Here is a 23,756-nt window from a genome sequence, read left to right as displayed (position 1 = left end):
TTATAAGTAGAAAATGTAACTTTTCTATAGCTGTTGTGGTGTTTTTTTATCTTCCCCTCAATTGTTCCCTTCAAGGATGAATTACAAAGGCTGCTGGGGTTGCTAAGAGACCAAGATCCCCTCTCAGAGGAGCAGATGCAAGGCCTGTGCATTGAACTGAATGATTTCATTGTTGCTCTATCCTCAGTCCAACCCTCTGCCAAAAGGGAAGGCTTTGTCACTGTCCCTAACGTGACATGGGCAGATATTGGTGCCCTGGAAGACATTAGAGAGGAGCTCACCATGGCAATATTGGTAGGTATATCAGCTGCCAAATATTATTGGCATGTCATGGATTAAGGATCAGAGATAAAGCTCCATGCGTGTGTACTAGGTTCTGTGGCTAAACTGACTTAATCACTGTGTCTAAATTGACTTGAATGTAGCACTTCTTTCAAGTGCTAAGCCCCCAACAATGGTTTTTCTTTTGTTTGAGATCTGATTTATTTGTTTATTTTTTTAATTGATATATCACAGTTGTAAATATTTTGGGGGTACATGTGATATTTTGATACATGTATTAAATGTGTAATGATGAAGTCAGAGTAATTGGGATATTCATCACCTCTAATGTTTATGTTTTGTGTTGGGAACATTATACTTTTTTTCTTCTAGCTGTTTTGAAATATACTTTTTTCTTCTAGCTATTTTGAAATATACTTTTTTTCTTCTAGCTATTTTGAAATGTAATTTCCCTACTGGGCTATCAAATACCAGAACTTATTACTCCTATCTATATTTTTTTACCCGTTAACCAACTTCTCTTTGTCATACTCCTCTCCGCTTTGCCTTTCCAGCCTCTGATAACCATCAGTTTGCTCTCCATTTCCATGAGATCCACTTTATTAGCTCCCACTATGAGTGAGAATGTGCAATATTTGCCTTTCTGTGCCTGGTTTATTTTACTGACATAATGACCTCTAGTTCCATCTATGTTGCTGCAAATGACAGGATTTCCTTCATTTTTGTGGCTGAATAATACTCCACTGAGACCTATTTTGTGCTGATCCTTTTGGTTGTGCTTCATTTCTATAGCAGTGAGTTTAAACAAGCACAAAAACCTTCAGGTTTGATTCAGTCAAGACCAAATCGTTTGACAAAGACTTTCTGAACCTGATTTTATGGGTCAAGGCAATTTTAATGCACGTAAAACTTCGGATTAATTTTTATTTACTTTACTTTTCTACTCATCGTTCCGTGATTCATTAATTGAAATATGATCGATTTAGAGGTATGTACTACTGAAAGAGAAAATACACTGGAATTATAGTCAACAGGTATCTCTGACAAAATTTTAACTATGCAAAAGTTACTGCTGCGTCTGATTTCTTAGAGGAGACCATTGTCTAAACATTTTATAACCTAGATATTTAAATGGTTTTCTAAAAAATATTTGTCGAAATATTCTATTGTTATGTCTAAAATGTTCTTAGATGTTACGTTCAAGTATACATTCCTCAAGCGCGGGGACTTTTCTCTTTATCACCACAGGGCATGAACAGGTAAACAGGTACTGTTCATATCTTTAGGCCTCACAGTCATGTTGAAATTAAGCCTGAGAGGCCGGGCACAGTGGCTCCTGTCTGTAATCCCAGCACTTTGGAAGGCTGAGGCAGGTGGATCACCTGAGGTCAGGAGTTCGAGACCAGCCTGGCCAACGTGGTGAAACCCCAACTCTACTAAAAATGCAAAAATTGGCCGGGCGCGGTGGCTCAATCCTGTAATCCCAGCACTTTGGGAGGCCGAGATGGGTGGATCACGAGGTCAGGAGATCGAGACCATCCTGGCTACCACGGTGAAACCCCGTCTCTACTAAAAAAATACAAAAAAAACTAGCCGGGCGAGGTGGCAGGCGCCTGTAGTTCCAGCTACTCGGGAGGCTGAGACAGGAGAATGGCGTGAACCCGGGAGGCGGAGCTTGCAGTGAGCTGAGATCCGGCCACTGCACTCCAGCTTGGGCGACAGAGCGAGACTCCGTCTCAAAAAAATAAAATAAAATAAAAAATACAAAAATTAGCCAGGCGTGGTGGCATGTGCCTGTAGTCCCAGCTACTCACAAGGCTAAGGTAGGAGGATCGCTTGAACCCAGGAGGCAGAAGTTGCAGTGAGCCAAAGTAATGCCACTGCACTCTATCCTGGGTGATAGAGGCACGCTCAAAAAATAAAAAAATAAAAAAACATAAAATATATATCTGAAGATAATTTGAACCTGCAGTATAAAATAGGTATGTAATGGATCACTGTTGGTATCATTCTTTCCAGGCACCAGTACGCAACCCAGACCAGTTCAAAGCTCTTGGATTGGTGACTCCAGCTGGGGTCCTCCTTGCTGGTCCGCCTGGCTGTGGGAAGACTCTGCTGGCAAAGGTATATATGTTCAATTGCATGTAATTGATTTCTTACTATCAGATATGAATTTAACTTTAAATATTACAGTTAGGTAAGTCTTATGCATAATTTTTATCAGAAGTTTATTTTAGCAAAACTGACAACTTTCTTCATGAAAATTTCCTACTTTTTTAAATTACAAAGGCACATGATTGAAAAATGTTTATATCAACCATAATCCTATCAATTTTAACATACAATTATATATTTTCTGTGTATTATATTTTAGCTTTTTAGTGAGTATTATTCCATAGTTTAAGTTTTTACTTGACTTGGTTTCCTGCTTTGGTATTGTTATTGTTTATAACTTAAATATTTCTTGTAATTATTTTCTAAAATTGTTTTTTCATAATAGAAAATAAAAATAAGCAAAAAGGAAAAGCATTGTGTGTAATTCACTACTATGTACTACTATTATTTCATTTCATTGTCAATCCTTCAGATTTTTTCTATGCATACATATCAAAATAATATCTAGCTTTTACATTTTTACATGCATGTTTACAAACATAAGCTTTTTTTTCCCCCCCTTTTTGAGACAGAGTCTCATTCTGTTGCCCAGGCTGGAGTGCAGTGGCATGATCTTGGCTCACTGCAACCTCCGCCTCCCGTGTTCAATCAATGATCTTGCCTCAGCCTCCCGAGTGGCTAGGATTACAGGCACACGCCACCACGCCTGGCTAATTTTTGTATTTTTAGTAGAGATGGGGTTTCACCATGTTGGTCAGGCTGGTCTCAAACTTCTGACCTCGTGACCTGCCTGCCTCAGCCTCCCAAAGTGCTGGGATTACAGGCATGAGCCACTACACCCAGCCACAGATATAAGCTTTTTTAAACATATTTTTCTCACTTAGTTATATTTCCTGAGCATCGTCACATGTCAGTATATATTGATAAACATCAATATTTTTAATGCCTGCATAATATTCTACCATAAAGATAGATGTTCTATAATTTATGGAAATGATCCCATATTGAAACAACACTACTTTAAATGGTCTTGCACTTATATGTTTGTAGCTTGACTAATAATTATATTAGAATGCATATCTAAGTAATTTTCCAGTCAAAGGAATGTATGTTTTTAAAGCTTTTGAGCCATATTATTAAAATGCCTTCCTAAAGGTTTTCAGCAGTTTTTACCTTTGTATCAATAGGATATGAGTATCAATTTTCCCACACCTTAAACTAGTGATGGCCATGAACGTTGCTTTTAATAGTGGACAATTTAATAGGTAAAAATGCTATCTTGCAGTTTAAGTCGCATTTTTAAAATTACTAGTGTTTTTTTGGCCAGGCGTGGTAGCTCATGCCTATAACCCCAGCACTTTGGGAGGCCGAGGCAGGTGGATCACTTGAGGCCAGGATTTCGAGACCAGCGTGGGCAACATGGTAAAACCCTGTCTCTACTAAAGTAAATTACAAAATTAGCCAGGTGCAGTGCTGCATGCCTGTAATCCCAGCTACTGGGGAGGCTGAGGCACAAGAATTGCCTGACACAAGGAGGCAGAGGCTGCAGTGAGCCAAGATCATGCCACTGCATGCCAGCCTAGGCAACAGAGTGAGACTGTCTCAAAAAAGAAAAAAGAAAACAAAAACTAATGTTTTTTTAATTTAAATATGTTTATTGGCTATTTTTCTTTGTGAATTGTCTATTCTTTTTTTTTTTTTTTTTTTTTTTTTTTTGAGACGGAGTCTCACGCTGTTGCCCAGGCTGGAGTGCAGTGGCGCGATCTCGGCTCACTGCAAGCTCCGCCTCCTGGGTTCACGCCATTCTCCTGCCTCAGCCTCCTGAGTAGCTGGGACTACAGGCGCCCGCCACCGCGCCCGGCTAATTTTTTGTATTTTTAGTAGAGACGGGGTTTCACTGTGGTCTCGATCTCCTGACCTTGTGATCCGCCCGCCTCGGCCTCCCAAAGTGCTGGGATTACAGGCTTGAGCCACCGCGCCCGGCCGTGAATTGTCTATTCATATCCTTTCCTGTTTTTCTAATGGCATACATGTGATTTTCTTTCTTATTTATAATCACTTCATATATTAAGATTTGTTATTTATAAATGTTGATCAGTTTATCTTGACTGTAATCATGTTTGACACCTTGAGCTTTTTTGGTTTTATTTTTATGTGGGCAAATTTCTGTCTTTTTGTGCTTTTTTTTTCCCTTTGGACTGATGCTTATTAGAACTGTCTTCCCTACTATGCAGCCATAAAAAAGGATGAGTTTGTGTCCTTTGTAGGGACATGGATGCAGCTGGAAACCATCATTCTTAGCAAACTATCACAAGAACAGAAAACCAAACACCGCGTGTTCTCACTCATAGGTGGGAACTGAACAATGAGATCACTTGGACTCAGGAAGGGGGACATCACACACTGGGGCCTATTATGGGGAGGGGGGAGGGGGGAGGGATTGCATTGGGAGTTATACCTGATGTAAATGACGAGTTGATGGGTGCAGCACAGCAACATGGCACAAGTATACATATGTAACAAACCTGCACATTATGCACATGTACCCTAGAACTTAAAGTATAATAATAATAATAAAAAAAAGTCAAAAAAAAAAAAAAAAAAGAACTGTCTTCCCTATGTGTAAAGTATGTTATCCATCATTTTCAGTGTCTGTATAATATTACATCCATAACTAACCCTTATCAACTTTTAAAAATATTCTGAATTACTTGTAAGAAATTGAAATAATAACATGTTTAATAAGTACCACAGCAACCAAATTATAACTCCTCAGTAAATATCAAATGTCCATAGTGCTGTGTGTAAAACTTACGTTTATTTATACTACTAATTTTCCTTGCTTAATGTTTTCAGTACTCTTACAAGGCATTGCTTTCAGGGAGCTGGGTATGGAGTTAGAAGAGAACGACACAGTCATTGATCTACATTTTTTTCACAATAGTTTTGGAAAAATATAGCCAGAAAGAAGGTTCTGCATGCTGGTGTGTGAATTCTCCAGGTCAATGCGTTCCCTTTCGTGTGTGTCTTATAGTGTTTATTATTTAATTAGTTACATCTGCCTTTGAGTAGTCCTGTTCACAGCAGAGAGGAGGTAGCTTGGATAACTTGAAAAGCATATATGGTACTAAAACATCATAGATCCACATTTCTCCTCTTCTTCTCCCCCCTACTGAACTGCCAACAATTGAGGACCACTCTGTTTAGTCAGATTTCTTTTTGTGTGTGTGTGTGTGTGTGTCTGTGACAGAGTCTTGCTCTGTCGCCCAGGCTGGAGTGCAGTGGCACAACCTTGGCTCACTGCAAGCTTCACCTCCCGGGTTCACGCCATTCTCCTGCCTCAGCCTCCCGAGTAGCTGGGACTACAGGTGCCCACCACCATGCCCGGGTAATTTTTTGTATTTTTAGTAGAGACAGGGTTTCACCGCGTTAGCCAGGCTGGTCTCGATCTCCTAACCTCGTGATCCGCCCATCTCGGCCTCCCAAAGTGCTGGGATTACAGGCGTGAGCCACTGTGCTGGCTTTAGATTTCTTATATCTGACCATTGGGAGCGGGGACTCTTACCTAGGACTCCATGGATGGACTTCACAGCTTCACTGAATCTATGAGCCGAGGCCATGTATTGTGTGTATATGTATTGTTTCTGGGGAAGAGTGTTCACAACAACTTTCATCAGGTTCTCCGAAGGGTGCAAGACTACGTGCCCAAGAATCCAGAAATAGAAAATGTCCTTGAATGGCAGAGGCAAAGTGTGGCCTAGGATAAACTTATGGAACAAATTATAGGTCAGAACCTAGAAACCTAGAGATGCATATAAAATTAGGTATTTGGCTGATCTTGATTGTTTTATTTACTCAGGATAACCAAATAATACAATTTTTGTTGGCACCTGCACATACTAAGTATGTAACTAGCATAAAGTCAGGGCATGCAGTTGCTGGAGTTGGAGAGGTTTGGGAGAGTAAGAATTGGGAGTCTAGTTTTGGAAGTGATAGTTTTGAAATGCTTGTGTGATCCAAGTGGTGATGCTGAGGAGTAGTAAGTGGAACATAGATCGGGAGCTCAGATACCAGGTTCTAAGAATAGGAAAGGACTCTCTTCCATGATCATTTTGAAGTTCTGATTGATTTTATTCAGATTTCACCTCTGCGTTCAGATTGTAATTCTTAGACTCTTCTACACATACAACTATGTGTTTCTCAACATTGACCCTTCGTAAAGACTGATAACTGATGTTGTTAAATTTTCATTTGTAAATGAATGAATACTTTCACCCCATGAGGTATTTCTTGAGTACAGAGACTAGCATTTTCACTGGAATCCCAAATTAGGGCTATAAATGTATTTGTATTTACATAATCATGTTTATGTAAACAAATGTTCACATAAATATTTTGTGTCATTTCCATTTGATTTATAGCCTTAGTAATTCTTAGAAAGTCCTAGGTTTCAGCCTGGGCATTGTGGCAAAACCCTGCCTCTACCAAAAAAATACAAAAATTAACTGAGTGTGGTGGCAGACTCCTGTAGTCCCAGCTCCTCGGAAGGCTGAGGTGAGAGGATTGCCTGAACCTGGGAAGTCAAGACTGCAGTGAGCTGTGATCTCATCACCGCACTCCAGCCTGGGCGACAGTAAGATTCTGTCTCAAAAAAACAAAAAAAAATTAAAGTGAAATTAAAAAAAAAAAAGAAAGTTGTAGGTTATTTGATTTTACCTTTATGTATTCCCCTTTTCCCATTTGTCTTTTTTTCTTTTTCTTTTTCTTTTTTTTTTTGAGACAGAGTCTTGCTCTGTTACCCAGGCTAGAGTGCTATGGTGCAATCTTGACTCACTGCAACCTCTGCCTCCTGGGTATGAGCAGTTCTCCTGTCTCAGCCTCTCGAGTAGCTGAGACTATAGGCACATGCCACCACGTCCGGCTAATTTTTGTATTTTTAGTAGAGATGGGGGTTTCACCATATTGGTCAGGCTGGTCTTGAACTCCTGACCTCAGGTGATCCACCCGCCTCAGCCTCCCAAAGTACTAGGATTACAGGCGTGAGCCACCGCACCCAGCCCTTTTTTCCTTTTAATAAGAAACAAGTCACTATTAATATAGGAAGGGAGACACAGACTTAAGACTACAAAAAGGGCTGGGCGCCACTCATGCCTGTAATCCTACCATTTGGGAGGCCGAGGTGTGCAGATCACAAGGTCAGGAGATTGAGACCATCCTGGCTAACATGGTGAAACCCCATCTCTACTAAAAATACAAAAAATTAGCCGGGCTTGGTGGCGAGCACCTGTAGTCCCAGCTACTCAGGAGGCTGAGGCAGGAGAATGGCATGAACCTGGGAGGCAGAGCTTACAGTGAGCCGAGATTGCACCACTGCCCTCCAGCCTAGGCGACCGAGCGAGACTCCGTCTCAAAAAAAAAAAAAAGAAAAGAAAAAAAACACAAGAAGTCCTTTGTCACACATCATCATTATTATTGTTGTTATTATTACTGTGTATTGGCCTTACTTGTGTCTTTTTGTTTCCTCTTGCTAGGCTGTTGCAAATGAGTCTGGACTAAATTTTATATCTGTCAAGGGCCCTGAATTACTAAACATGGTAAGTTATTGAGCATGAGTCATTATTTTAGATTAGAAAAAGTAATGGTCATGCAAGCTACGGGGTAAAATGTTCTCAAATCTTTCAGCAGTTGTGGTATTTTGGTATTTAAAATCAGTGCCGGCCGGGCGCGGTGGCTCAAGCCTGTAATCCCAGCACTTTGGGAGGCCGAGACGGGCGGATCACGAGGTCGGGAGATCGAGACCATCCTGGCTAACATGGTGAAACCCCGTCTCTACTAAAAAATACAAAAAAAAAAAAAAAAACTAGCCGGGCGAGGTGGCGGGCGCCTGTAGTCCCAGCTACTCGGGAGGCTGAGGCAGGAGAATGGCGTAAACCCGGGAGGCGGAGCTTGCAGTGAGCCGAGATCCGGCCACTGCACTCCAGCCTGGGCGGCAGAGCGAGACTCTGTCTCAAAAAAAAAAAAAAAAAAAAAAAAATCAGTGCCATAGGAGTGAGGAGGTTGAGCTTTGCTCTCCTCTGCTACTTTGGGTGTATAAATGCTTTCTCAATTAAGTCTGTTAACCTCTGAGCCTGAATTTTCCCACAGCTAGAAGCAGTAGAGCAAAGATTTCAGTCTGAGTTGTCTGACTCCTGATCTACTTTTTATCCTGTTGTCGTGTGGCTTAGATGAGTTCTGTATTAATAAATAAAAATACTTCTGGAGATAGAAGTCACTCAAGTGCTGTATCTTCCTTCTGCATTTAAGCAATTTATTATCTAAATTTAAGACACTTTGAATTTCTTATTTTTTGTCCTTCTCTATGAAAAGTAAAAATGCCATTCTATGATATATTCCAACAAAGAAGAAATGAGGGTAACATTTGTTTTAAAAGGTTTTTAAAATTTATCTCTACCCCAACTTTTAAATCTTTCCTATTGTGTATTACTTTCTCCCTAAAATAAGGGAGTTATACTTAAGTATTTCCTATGGACTTTTTACATACCTCGTAACTTTTCTTGTACTTTGTTTTCCAGCAGAGGTGGTATTAGATGTGAACCTTGAAGCAGAGGGCGTTGGTGGGAACTGGGATTGGAAAAGAAGGTTATAGCCAGACGCTGAAGGGCCTTTATACCAAGCTAGAATTTGGATGTTAACTTCAGACTATCAGAGAGCTAATAGAGACTTTAAATAAAGCAAGAGTGTAACATATTTTTAAAGATTGTAATTAGTAAAAATTTTATTATAAAAGTTTCCACATATAAGGAATTCCAAAGAGTAATATAATGTACCCCTATGTATCTATCACCCAGCAAAAAAAAAAAAAAAAAATGCACTTAAAGCTTTTGCAAACCCTTCCTCGTGATGTTCCCTGTTCTGTCTCCCATGGAACTTACCACAAGGCTGAATTTGGTGCTTATTAGTTCCATGCACTTCTTTCTATATTTACTATGTATGTATGTATCCCTAAACAATATATAGTATTATTTTATATGTTTCAGAAGTATGAGGCCAGGCACAGTGGCTGACACCTGTGATCCCCAGCACTTTGGGAGACTGAGGCAAGAGGATCACTTGAGGCCAGGCATTTAAGACAGACCAACGTACCAAAACCCTGTCTCTACCAAAAAAAATTTTTAATGTAATTTTGTTTTTAAGTATGAGGTTTATGAGATAATTGGAAATGTTAGTGCTTACTGAATATTTGATATTAAGGAAATACTAATTTTTAAGTGTAATAATGACATGTTAAAATCATTATATTTTGGAGATACTGAAATATTTATAAATAAAATAGGACATCTAGGATTTTCTTCAATAAAACAAGGAAAGTGGACAGGAGTATAGATGAAGCAAGATTGGTCATACATTGAGTTGATAATAATTGAAGGTCAGTGATGGATACATTTGAAGTTTATAACTGTTATATCTACTTTAGTTATACTTTTGGACTCTCCTTATACACTCTCCATGGTATAAAGCAAAACAAACAAAAAAGCCCTTTAAATAGTGTGTATTCTTTTGCAACTTGGTTTGGTTGGGTTTTTTGGTTTTTGTTTTGTTTTGTTTTGTTTTTTGAGAGAGAGACAGGATCTCTGAAAGCAGAGGTTTTGCTGTGTTGCCTGGGCTGGTCTCAAACTCCTGGCCTCAGGTGATCCTCCTATCTCAGCCTCCCAAAATGCTAGGATTACAGGCATGAGTGACTACACCTATTCTTGGTTGTTATTTTTGTTCAATATTTACTTATAATACTTATCTCTGTTGATGTATTTTTAGTTTATTAACTTTTTGTGTGGCATTTCATTGAATGAATATAACCATACTTTAAAAATTAGGGTTTTTTTCCTGATGAATTTTTAGGTTGAATATTATATATGTATATCTTTGCATATATTTGTGAGATTTTTTTCTGCCTAGGGTATATACCCAGAAGGAGAATTGCTGAATCTTAGAGTATGTGCACTTTCAAAAATATTAGGTATTGGCTGGGCATAGTGCCTCACATCTGTAATCCCAGCACTTTGAGAGGTCAAGGCAGGAGGATTGCTTGAGGCCAGTTTGAGACCAGCATGGGCAACATAGTGAGACCCTGTCTCTACAAAAAAAAAACCATAAAATTAGCCAGATGCACACCTGTAGTCCCATCTCCTTGGGAGGCTGAGGTAGGAGGATTGCTTGAGCCTAAAAGGTCGAGGCTGCAGTGAGCTATGATCACGCCACTGCTCTCCAGCCTAGACAACACAGCAACATCCTGTCTCTCAAAAAAACAAAAAAAAAAAAATTGGATATTGCTAACTGTTTTAATAAAGTAATTGTATCAGATTGTCCCACATTCGCAACAGCAGTGTTGGTATCAGATATTTTCATTTTTGCCAGTCTGGTGAACATGACATTTTGCCTCATTGTGGTCTGATTTGTTTTTTATGGGTGGGTAGGGGGAAGAGGTCTATGGAAGAGTGCAGAATGTCTCTGAAAGATTAGATGATCTGGGCTGGGCACAGTGGCTCACGCCTATAATCCCTGCACTTTGGGAGGCCAAGGTGGGTGGATCACTTGAGGTCAGGAATCCAAGACCAGTGTGGCCAATGTGGTGAAACCCCATTGTAAAAATACAAAAAAATTAGCCAAGCATAGTGGTGGGTGTCTGTAATCTCATCTACTCAGGAGACTGAGGCAGAAGAATCGTTTGAACTCGGGAGGTGGAGGTTACGGTGAGTAGAGATCACACCACTGCACTCCAGCCTGGGCAACAGAGTGAGACTGTCTCAAAAAGAAAGATTAGATGATCTAGTGAGGAAGATGGGCATCCTGGGATTGGAAAATGAGTTCACTCTAGGACATTTTAGATTAAACAGCCATCTGGAGATGTCTAGCAGGCGGTAGGAAATGTGAATCTGAAGCTCTGAAGAGATTTGAAAGTCACTATCATCCAAGTGGTACCTAAAACCATGGGAATGGGTTCAGTCTGGTAGGACAAGTTTATTAAGTAAAAGAACAATTACATTAAGGGTCTCTGACTGAACCCTGAAAGATTCAAGCAATTAAGGGATAAAGAAGCAAGATCTGGCAAAGGAGACTGAAAGTACTTGGTCATAAGATGCAGGACACCCCAGACCAGCTAAGCCTGAAAACCAAGGGAAGATGAGTTTTTCAGCCTTGTCAGTGTGACCAAACAGTATAAAAGATATTGAGAGTGGGACTTGGGATTTAGTTATTAGAAGGTCATTGGTGGCTTTAGGGAAAATATGTTTAATAATGATGTTTGCAAAAGCCAGACTAAAATGGTTGAAAATTTGATGGCCAATAAAGATTTTGAGATAATAAATGTAGGATCTTTACTTGAAATGTGGCATGTTTCAAATAAAGGATAAAATGGGCTTTTCTTTCATTTACTTATTTTTAATCACTGTTGCCTTGTTAGGATTAAATAGGTTTTAATATGTCCTTGTTGAAACTTTAGGTTTACTTTTCCCTAAATTAAATTTCCTTTTACCTAGCTACCTTGGTTTGCCATTTCCAAAGTCACTTTGCCAACAGTATTGATTGTTCTCTTCTATTCCTGTCTGAAACTTTATGTCTCCCAGCCCCCTGAGATGCCTTCTTTTACAACAGTTCTGAATATTTTGCTTCAGCATTACAAGTGTAGTTTTTGCTGAATTAGATTTTCCAGGAAAGTCTACTATATTTGTACACTATTGTATTTGCACACTGTGTGTTATATTTGTACACTGTGCACTATATTTGTATACTGTGCAGGATATTAGGACAGAAAAATTTGAATGGGACTCCTGCTTTCCAAGGGCTATGTAATACAATATAGTGAGGGTAGGAGAGCTCAAATGTTATAATAAGGATAAAATCTGAATATCTGAATAGGACTCCTGCTTTCTAAGGGCTTTGTAATATAATATAGTGAAGGCAGAAGAGCTCAAATGTTGTAATAATACAAAGTACTCGAAGAGCAAAGAAATACTTTGGGTTTGGTTTGGGTCAAATGATAGTAAAACAGTTTTATATATCAAATTCCAGAAAGTATCAGGATGAGCCATATACATTTGCTGATATTTAACCATTTTTGACCTGTAATAGCCAACTGCATATAGTTCAACTTAATCAAATTTGCTATTATGGGAAGAATGATTAATGAGGATCTTTTAGAATGTAAGAAGAAATGTTCGGAGGTAGGTTAGAAAGCAGTTCAAGTAAGGGAAGCAGAATGAGCAAAAGTTTAACGAAAAATACCAAAAGGATGTGAGGGAAAGAAATTTCTAGTCAAAGGAAAAAATAGCACTTGAATCGCTGTCATCTGCGGTGTATTCTTTGCCTTGATTATTTATTCTGGCCATAGAGTCATTATAGCAGAGGTGATATGAAATAGTTGGCACTGTAGGCCGGGGGCAGTGGCTCATGCCTGTAATCCCAGCATTTTAGGAGGCTGAGGCGGATGGATCATTTGAGGTTGGGAGTTTGAGACTAGCCTGGCCAACATGGTGAAACCTCGTCTCTACTAAAAAGACAAAAATTAGCCAGGTGGTAGTGGCAGCATGCCTGTAATCCCAGCTCCTCGGGAGGCTGAGGCAGGATAATTGCTTGAACCTGCAGGGCAGAGGTTGCAGCGACCGAGATCGCTCCACTGCACTCCGGTCTGGGTGACAGAGAGACCCTGTCTTAAAAATAATAATAATGATTGGCACTGTAAAGATGTTTTTTGGATTCCATCTTATTTAGCAGTTTCATTAAGAAAAAACTCTTTCTTAGTCATCTGGTTTGACATTTTACGAGAAAAATTTCTTATGCCTAAGCTAAAAGCGAAATCATCCTTACATGTGGCTTTTCATATTACTTAGTCCTAATGTTATAGTTGCTTGTGAATTGCTATATTTCTTGACTTATCTTAATGTTTTATGTTTTGATTTAGATTTCAACATAGAGTAAGCCATTATGAAACCTGTTAAATGCCTAGTTGGCTCACTTTGCCTCCTCTGATGCTGTATGACAAAATAGTTATTCCTTTATTTAGTAAGATGACTTTTGTAGAAATAACAATAAAATAGTAATTTGACTTATGTGCACGTAAAATACTGTTGAATTAATGAAAATTACTGCTGGATATTTTATATGCACAAGGCTTACAAGATTAGTTCTAAAATACAATTGAATTTTGGTGATTTTTTTGAGCTAGAGAAGACCTTACGTTTCACTTAAGTCTTCATTTTATAAATAAGGAAATTTATAGAAGGCTTAAATAGTTGCTACTTTTATTAAGTTGAACTATATGCAGTTGACTATTACAGGTCAAAAATGGTTAAATATCAGCAATTGTATATGGTTCATCCTGATACTTTCTGGACTTTGGCACGTCACATAAAACTGTTTTACTGTCATTTGACCCAAACCACAAAGTTGAACCGTTGGTATTTTATTTCCTTTCTGTGTATGTTTAGTATGTTGGTGAGAGTGAACGTGCTGTGCGACAAGTTTTTCAACGAGCCAAGAACTCAGCACCGTGTGTGATATTCTTTGATGAAGTGGATGCTTTATGTCCTCGAAGATCAGACCGAGAGGTAATTATCATGGACTAGTGGTTTACAGATTCTTTTAGCACAATAAACCTTTTCTATGTTCTAAGCCAGGTATTTCTTATGAAGTCATACCTTAGGAGCATTGAGACTCTTAGTGAAGACACCTAGTAATTTGAAATCAAATCTTAGAGATAGCAGTTGTATTCTGTATCTGCCTCTGCATCCATTTTTTTTCCTGTTTATTATTTTGGTTGCACAATCTGTAGGTCATCCTAATTCACACAAATGAGTAGGTGAGTATGGAAATGATATTAGTTTGAAATAGCTTGCCTTATAATCTTGTTATCCTACAACATTCTTGAGCTAAAAGAGTTCTTGAGACAGGAAAAAAAACAATTTAAGATATCATGCACTCAAAATAGGGTCAGGTTATTAACTTTAAGACCCCAAACCTTTTCTCTTAAGTAAGACATTAAAATAAAGAAGATAAAAAAAGACCCAACACCCATTTATATCTGGAGAAGATATAAAATTGATCTGCATTGAATACCACTTGCATCAGCCACACTGAGTCACAGTCCTTAGAGATTTCAGTACAGAGTACCAGAAACAGTTGTTATTAGGAGTGCTATTATATAACAATTTGAAGCTTAGTGAAGCATAACATAAACCATAAATATATAACCTTTTTGAAGCAGACAGCAGCTACTTTATTTATTTATTTATTTACTTACTTATTTATTTATTTATTTTTGAGACAGAGTTTCACTCTTGTCTCCCAGGTGGGAGTGCAATGGTGCGAACTCGGTTCACTGCAACTTCCGCCTCCTGGGTTCAAGCGATTCTCCTCCCTCAGCCTCCTGAGTAGCTGGAATTACAGGCACCCGCCACCATGCCTGGCTCATTTTTGTATTTTTAGTAGAGACAGGGTTTCCCCATGTTGGTCAGGCTGGCCTTGAACTCCTGACCTCAGGTGATCCATCCGCCTCGGCCTCCCAAAGTACTGGAATTACAGGGTTGAGCCACCACGCCCGGCCACAGGTACATTTCTTGTAAGATGACTGAGGAAATGGTTACATTTCTTTTGTTGTTGTTGTTGTTGTATTGTTGTTGAAACGGAGACTCACTCTGTCACCCAGGCTGGAGTGCAATGGTGCGATCTCGGCTTACTGCAACCTCTGGCACCCAGGTTCAAGCGATTCTCCTGCCTCAGCCTCCAGAGTAGCTGGGATTACAAGCGCCCGCCACTACTTGGCTAATTTTTGTAGTTTTTAGTAGAGATGGGGTTTTACATCATTTCTGAAACCTAGGAAATCTTTTGTGATTTATTTTAAATAAGTGTGTGTGTGTGTGTGTGTCTTGGGTCATAAAACATTACATGCCTCATTTTGCTAAAAATCTCCAAAAACATTCAAAAGTCACAAAAAAAAGCTGACTGATACAAATAAATAAATAAATGTGACTCACATTTTAGCGGTTTTGTTTCTTCATCCAGTAGTCATTGATACCATCATAGAAAATTCTTATTACAGGCTTGTCTTTGATAGTGATGTCAGTGACTGAGGCAGAGATCCTTCCCAGGTTCCCCAGTCATATTCCAAAGTCTACTGTGGGCTATGGAGCAAAACACAGTACTTTGATACCTCCAGCTGGTTAGGGCACGGCATGCTCTGGATTTTATTCTTTTCCTTTTTATTCCCATCTCTTCTGTCATGAATAAACCCTTCATTTGTCCACAGCCCCTTCAATTGGTTTGCAGCTCTCTACTGTTAGCTGGTAAATCTAAATTTGGAGAGGTTCATTGTCAACTGTTGCCCTCAAAGAAGTCTGTAGCCGTATGAAGTACATGTCTGACTTCTGGTTTATCTCTCTCTTTTTTTTTTAAAGAATAAAGAATGGCTGCTCCATAGGCAGAGCGGCCTTATTTGTTTCTTGGATGTCTACTGCCATGCATTTCTTTCTTTTCCTTTCCTTTCCCTTTCCCTTTCCTTTCCTTTTTTTTTTTTCTTGAGAAAGAGTCTTGCTCTATCACCCAGGCTGGAGGCTAGAGTGCAATGGCACTATCTCAGCTCACTGCAACCTCTGCCTCCCAGGTTCAAGCGATTTTCCTGACTCAACCTCCCTAGTAACTGGGATTACAGGCGCCTGCTACCATGCCCGACTAATATTTGTGTTTTCAGTAGAGGTGGGGTTTCACCATGATGGCTGGGCTGGTCTCGAACACCTGGTCTCAAGTGATCCACCAGCCTCGGCCTCCCAACGTATTGGGATTAGAGGCATGAGCCACCACACCCAGCCTACTGCCATACATTTCTATACTCTGATATATATGGGTTTCTTTTCTTGTGGTTTTTTTTGTTTGTTTGTTTGTTTTTGAGACAGAGTCTTGCTCTGTCACCCAAGCTGGAGTGCAGTGGCATAATCTCAGCTCACTGCAGCCTCCGCCTCCCAGGGTCAAGTGATTCTCCTGTCTCTGTCTCCCAGGTAACTGGCACTACAGATGTGTGCTACCACACCTGGCTAATTTTGCATTTTTAGTAGAAACGGGTTTTACCATGTTGGCCAGGCTGGTCTCGAACTCCTGACCTCAGGTGATCCACTCGCCTCGGCCTCCCAAAGTGCTGGAATTACAGGTGTGAGCCACTATGCCCAGCTATAGTTTGCTTTTCTACATTTTCACCTAAAGCAGATTCTGAAAACATTTTATTTTTATTTTTTGTTTGTTTCTTTTTATTTGATCTTCTTTTTTTTTTTTTAAACAGAGTCTCACTGTCACCCAGGCTGGAGTGCAGTGGCACGATCTCAGCTCTCCGCAGCCTTTGCCTCCTGGGTTCAAGTGATTCTCATGCCTAAGCCTGCTGAGTAGCTGGGACTATAGGTACATGCCACCATGCCCAGCTGATTTTTCATATTTTTTTTTTTCTTTAGTAGAGACAGGGTTTCACCATGTTGGCCAGGCTAGTCTCGAACTTCCAACCTCAGGTGATCCACCTGCCTCAGCCTTCCAAAGTGCTAGGATTACAGACATGAGCCACCATGTCCAGCCTCTAAAAATCTTTTAAATTTGAATGTATTCTTTTTGAATTACACTAGTTATACATGAATACATGCTTGTGAAAAATTCAAATAAAGCACAAGTATAAAGAGTAAATTTCTTTCCATTCTCCTCCGTATTACTCTTCTTAGAGGTTATTATGACACTACTAATAGTTTATCATTTAGTATGCATCATTCTAGAACTTTTTCCAGAAGCAAAAAAATGTATATTTTACACTTCTGTTTTGTTATTGTTGCTGTTGAGACAGGGTCTTACCCTGTCACCCAGGCTGGAGTGCAGTGGTGTGATTGTAGCTCACTGCCTGCCACCTTGAGCTCCTGGGCTCAAGCAGTGATCCCACCTTAGCTGCCTGAGTAGCTAGTAGTACAGTTGTGCACTGCCACACCCAGCTAAGTTTTTGTTTTTAGAGGTGGGATCTTGCTATGTTGCCCAGGCTGGTCTTGAACTTCTGGCCTCAAGTGATCCTCCTGCCTCTGCCTCCCAAAGTGCTGAGATTACATCATGCCTGGACCTAGGCTTCTATTTTTTATATTAATGTGGTCATTCTGTCTTGATGACTTTCTCATGTACGTAATGACTTAAAAATATATATAGTATTATCCTCAGTCTGGATACAGCAGAATTTACTTAATAATTCTCCTGTTTTGGGCATTTAGATTGTTTCCAGTTGTAAACAGAACTCTACTTGTATCACGCATTTTTGTGCACCTGTGGTGGGACTATGTGAGACAGAATTTTGGAAGTGAAAATCAGGGTGGAAGATTGCTATATATTAGATTTTGAAAGATAATGCTGTATCATCCTTCACAAAAACTATCAGTTACATGTGCCCACCAGCAGTGTGTGAAAATATCCATTTCTTATCAACAATGGATTATACCCATCTTTTTATTTTTTGGCAGTTTTATTGGCAAATCATATTACATTTTAGTATACATGTCCCTGATTACCATGAGGTAGACTGTCTCCAGTGATTTGAAATTATTTGATCATATGTTTCAGCCCTTTTGCTATTGCCGTCTTTTTTTGTGTTAATTGGTACTCTATGATGGAAAGAAGTCTTTTATTTAATTATGTGTTGATACTATTTTTCCCAGTCTTACGACTTATATTTAATTTTATTATATAGAATATTATAGATTTGGTTTGTTTGTTTGTTTTCTGTTTTGAGAGAGTCTCACTCTGTCGCCCAGGCTGGAGTGCAGTGGCGTGATCTCAGCTCACTGCAGCCTCCGCCTCCCAGGTTCAAGCAATTCTTCTGCTTCAGCCTCCCATGCAGCTGAGATTACAGGTTCCTGCCACCATACCCAGCTAATTTTTTGTATTTTTATTTTTTTTTATTTATTTATTTTTATTTTATTTTTTTTGAGACGGAGTCTCGCTGTGTCGCCCAGGCTGGAGTGCAGTGGCCGGATCTCAGCTCACTGCAAGCTCTGCCTCCCGGGTTTTTACGCCATTCTCCTGCCTCAGCCTCCCGAGTAGCCGGGACTACAGGCGCCCGCCACCTCGCCCGGCTAGTTTTTTGTATTTTTTTAGTAGAGACGGGGTTTCACCGTGTTAGCCAGGATGGTCTCAAACTCCTGACCTCGTGATCTGCCCGTCTCGGCCTCCCAAAGTGCTGGGATTACAGGCTTGAGCCACCGCACCCGGCCAATTTTTTGTATTTTTAGTAGAAACGGGGTTTCACCATGTTGGCCAGACTGGTCTTGCACTTCTGACCTCAGGTGATCCACACGTCTCGCCTCCCAAAGTGCTGGGATTACAGGTGTGAGTCACCATGCCCAGCCAGAATATTATGGCTTTAATACAGAAAAATCTATCAGTCATTCTTGTATTGACCCTCGTCTTGCTTATGTAGAACAATATTTTTTACCCTTTACTTCCTTATATTTTTGAGTATGGATTATGATTCTGTTAGTGTTATGTTCCCCAGGAGTGACAATAAGGAACACCAAATTTTTTTTTCTAGAGAAATCAGTGGGGTAAGCTGGGCGTGGTAGCTTATACCTTTAATCCCAGCAGTTTGGGTGGCCAAGGCAGGCAGATTGCTTGAGTCCAGGAGTTCAAGACCAGCATGGGCAACATGGTGAAATCCTGACTCTACACAAAAAAGAAAAATTAGCCAGGTGTGGTGGTGCATACCTGTAGTCCCAGCCACTCGGGAGGCTGAGGTAGGAGGATTGCTTGAGCCCGGAAGGTAGAGGTTGCAGTGAGCTGAGATCTCACCACTGCACTTCCAGCCTGGGCAACAGAGCAAGACCCCTGTCTTAAAAAAAAAAAAAAAAAAAAAGGAAAGAAATGAGGTAAGCCCATTACCACCTCTGTATGTAAAATTTATGGTGAAGAAAAACAATTAATGACCAAAAATACAGCACCACTTTTCTCATTCCCTTCATTTAAAACTTTTTTGTTGTTTCTGTATCTAAGTGATTTATCCCTCTCCCTGAATTTATACCAACTCCCTGGATGTTTCCTTTCACCTAGATATTGCTGAGGTAACTTTACTTTGTATTATTTGCTTCAAGGAAAAGAGAAAATACCTCATCAGTGTCCCAGATACTCCCGTATGTGTTGCACTAAAAAGATCTGGAACACCTGGCTTGTCTGATGGTGGTGGGTTATCAGAATTTATTAACATTAGTGTCATCCGGGTGCAGTGGCACAAGCCTGTAATCCCAGCACTTTGGGAGGCCGAGGTGGAAGGATCAGTTGAGCTCAGGAGTTCGAGACTAGCCTGGGCAATATAGCAAGAGGATCTCTAGAAAAAAATACGAAAATTAGCTAGGCGTGGTGGCACACACCAGTAGTACCAGCTACTTGGGAGGCTGAGGTGGCAGGATTGCTTGAGCCCAGGAGGGGAAGGCTGCAGTGAGCTGAGATCACACCACTACACTCTAGCCTGGGCTACAGAGTAAAACCCTGCCTCAAAAAAAAAATTAGTCTCACCAAAGGTGGTATACAACCTCCCACTGTTAAATTTGACTGACTTTAAAAATAAAATGAGATCTAGAATGCCTGATATACTGGGAAATTTGGGGTTCAAAAGCTTAGTCTAGGGCTGGGCGTGGTGGCTCACTCCTGTAATCCAAGTGCTTTGGGAGGCCGAAGTGGGCTGATCACCTGAGGTCAGGAGTTTCAAGACCAGCCTGACCAACATGGTGAAACCCCATCTCTACTGAAATTACAAAATTATCCTGGCATTGTGGCACATGCCTGTAATCCCAGCTACTTGGGAGGCTGAGGCAGGAGAATTGCTTGAACCAGGAGACGGAGGTTGCAGTGAGCCGAGATCACACCATTGCACTCCAGTCTGGGCAACAAGAGCGAAACTTCATCTCAAAAAAAAAAAAAAAAAAAAAGAAGCTTAGTCTGGGTGGGGTGCAGCTCTCACACCTATAATCCCGGCACTTTGGGAAGCTGAGGCAAGAGGATTGCTTGAGGCCAGGAGTTCAAGACTAGCCTGGACAGCATAGCAAGACCCATCTCTAGCAAAGAAACAAAAGCTAGCTGTAGATTCGCTCCAAGGGAAGTGTATTGTGACGGTTAGATGTTTGAGTAACTCAGAAACATTAGACCTTGGGATCCATTCAGCCTGAGATTGAGTCTCATCTCTTCCTTTACCTAGTGATGAGAACTTGGACAAGTAACCCCTCTGAGCCTCACTTTCCTCATTTAGACTGTGGATAATAATAGGATTGCTGGGGAGGTCCACTGATGAGAACACATTTTGCACAGTGTGTGCATATAGTGGCTCCTTGGAAAATGATCACTGTGATCTCTTTTGCATGGGGAAATGTATTATTTTCATGGGGAAGAAAAATTTTTTTTTTCCTTTATATTGAGAGCTGATGGAACCAGATTTATGTCTTTTTAGACAGGGGCAAGTGTCCGAGTGGTGAATCAGCTACTTACAGAGATGGATGGTCTGGAAGCACGCCAGCAGGTTTTTATTATGGCAGCCACTAACAGGCCAGGTAAGAAATAAAGATATTGTAACGCAGATGAATCTAAAAACTTACAGCATTTCCATAGAAGAGATTCAGATAATTAAAAATAAAAGTAAAAACTTGTAGCATTTATAAACAATATAATTCACACGCATCCTAGGAAAGGAAGATTAAATTTGGACAATCCCTTTCTGGTTCTGTGAAAGGAAACTTCGTAGTTGAAATAAAGGCTTAGAAAGCTTTTGCATAAGCTATAGTAAAAAGCATAGTATTACTGCTTGGATCCCATGAGATTGCTTTTCTGTGTTCGTGCTTAGAAAGCTCTTTTTTGGCTGAGAACAGTTGCAGCATACACTCTTTTCTTTTTTTTTTTGGAGACGGAATCTCACCTTGTCACCCAGGCTGGCATGCGGTGGCATAACCTTGGCTCACTGCAACCTCTGCCTCCTGGGTTCAAGTGATTCTCCTGCCTCAGCCTCCTGAGTAGCTGGGATTACCGGTGCTGCCACCATGCCCAGCTATTTTTTGTATTTTTAGTAGAGATGGGGTTTCGCCATGTTGGCCAGGCTGGTCTTGAACTCCTGAACCTCAGGTGATCCGCCCAACTCAGCCTCCCAAAGTGCTGGGATTACAGACGTGAGCCATTGCACCCGACCGGCATAGACTTTTGACCACAAAAGTATTTTAAGAATTTGTGTTTTATGGTTTCTCGCTAGCTTATAGGAAATAAAAACCATACTCTTCACTCTACTAGAAGTTAAAGATAGATTTTTAAGGTTTTATTCTGGAGCCATGCCCTCATATCTGCCCTTAATGATTACTGAAAATTGTTTTCAAGGTTAAGCATTCTTTGAGAGATTCAGAAAAGGGCTCAAGACTATAGAAGTGCAGAAGGTGGCTCAGAGTTACAACTCTAATCACATGCTTGATCTTTCTGGTGATCAGTCCCCTGCCTGAAGCTATCTGTGGGGCCACTATGTGTCACCATATTAGCTCAACAAAGATATTCCTGGCATTCAGGAAATTGCAAGGATTTTTGAAGGTCTATGCCAGGAACGGTGGGCAAAGACCAATTATGTTCTGTATTATACCATAGTAACCTTGGGACTATATTACTTCATCTTGCTGACCATCATTTTGGCACTTTTAAAATGAGGATGATAATACTTAATTGGCAGGATTGCCACAAAGGTTAAATGATGTTGGTAATGTATCTACCACAGTGGTAGTAAACAGCAGGTAGCTATTTAGTAAGTATTATCATGTTCATAAGCAGTTTGGTAATAGTAGTGGGAACAGTCATTAGGTCATAAAATCACAGAGTCATCCTAGAAGAAAGTCCCTCAGAGTTGAACAGAATCACATTTTCCCTTTCATAAGAAGATACAGATCTTTTCTCACATATTTCAAAAAGATGCTTGTCTTAGTCTGTTTTGTGTTGCTATAATAGAATACCTGAAACTGGGTAATTAGTGTTAAAAAGAAGAGATTCAGTTCTTCTAGTTCAGGAAGCTGGGAAGGTCAAGATTGAGTGGCCTGCATCTGTCAAGGGCCCTCTTGCTGCATCATCCCAAGGTGAAAGGGTGGAAGAGCACAAGAGCATGCATGAGAGAGCAAAAGGAAAGTGGCCTGGACAGGAAGAAACCATGGTCCCATGAATAAGGGTGGACAAATAAAGTTTAATTAATTTTACCCTATCTTTGGACATTTATCTCAACTGCCTGAGCTGAACAACTGACTGTTTTCCTCAGCCTACCAAAAAGCATTTTGTATAGCAAAAGATTGGTTTCATTAGAGGAAACCTGGAGAAGAGAGAAGCAGAGAGAGGGGGATCCTGGGGAGTAGGAAATGAGGGCCGTGTTTCTCTCAAAAAAGCCTCTTTGAAGAAATACAATTGATCTAGTTTTTTCTGGTGTGTGATCATCCTTTTTAAAGTGAGGAGCATAAATTAGTAAGGATGGGCTTAATATCTGTTGGTGGTGAGACAAGAAAATGCTAAAATTATTATCTGTTACTTTATTTAATTGTACTATCTGGTTTTGATGTATGGCTTGTCATGTATGCAGTGTATTAATAATATCATACAGAAACATAGTTAATAAATGATTAGACATTAAAAAAAGGAAGAAAGTGGCCAAGCTGGGCATGGTGGCTTATGCCTGTAATCCTAGCACTTTACAAGGTCGAGACAGGAGAATCGCTTGAGCTTGGGAGTTTAAGACCAGCCTGGGCAACATAGTGAGACCTTGTCTCTATTATTTAAAAAATAGAGAGAGTGGCTAAACATATCCTTTGATCAAGAGTCCACTCCTGCAATAACTTACCCACTCCCTTGGAACCAGCATTATTCATGAGTCAGAGCCCTCATGACCTCATCACTTTTTAAAGGCCCCACCTCTCAACACTGTTTTATTGGGGATTGAGTTTCCAGCACGTGAACTTTGGGGAACACGTTCAAACCACAGCATCAGTCTTTCGTTTCCTGTATAACATATTCTGTCGTTAACAGCCCTTACCATATTTTAAGTTTGTTTATTTTATTATTTATTTATTTATTTTGAGACAGAGTCTTGGTCTGCTGCCCAGACTGGAGTGCAGTGGCGTGATCTCAGCTCACTGCAACCTCTGCCTCCCAGGTTCAAAGGTTTCTTCTGCCTCAGCCTCCCAAGTAGCTGGGATTACAGGCACGTGCCTCCACGCCCAGCTAATTTTTGTATTTTTAGTAGAGATAGGGTTTCACCGTGCTGACCAGGCTGGTCTCAAACTTCTGACCTCAGGTGATCTGCCTGCCTCGGC

The 23,756-nt window shown here is 40.3% G+C and overlaps 1 protein-coding gene across 4 annotated transcripts in view; it reads left to right on the top strand.

Moving 5' to 3' along the window:
- Positions 1–23,756, top strand: part of NVL (nuclear VCP like) — a 106,396-nt gene that overhangs the window by 41,940 nt on the left and 40,700 nt on the right. For 3 of the 4 annotated variants that reach the window (XM_005540948.4, XM_065542498.1, XM_074037212.1), the window contains 5 exons: positions 76–294; positions 2,302–2,406; positions 7,929–7,991; positions 13,878–13,997; positions 20,888–20,987. In XM_005540948.4, coding sequence (XP_005541005.2) covers positions 76–294; positions 2,302–2,406; positions 7,929–7,991; positions 13,878–13,997; positions 20,888–20,987 — 607 coding nt within the window. The remainder of the gene's footprint in view (positions 1–75; positions 295–2,301; positions 2,407–7,928; positions 7,992–13,877; positions 13,998–20,887; positions 20,988–23,756) is intronic. The other variant, XR_012433525.1, reaches the window with a different exon arrangement.

Source organism: Macaca fascicularis, chromosome 1, assembly GCF_037993035.2.
Source record: "Macaca fascicularis isolate 582-1 chromosome 1, T2T-MFA8v1.1".
Taxonomy (NCBI): domain Eukaryota; kingdom Metazoa; phylum Chordata; class Mammalia; order Primates; family Cercopithecidae; genus Macaca; species Macaca fascicularis.
The sequence above is the reverse complement of the archived record's forward strand: the minus strand, read 5'-3'. Positions and strand labels throughout refer to the sequence as shown.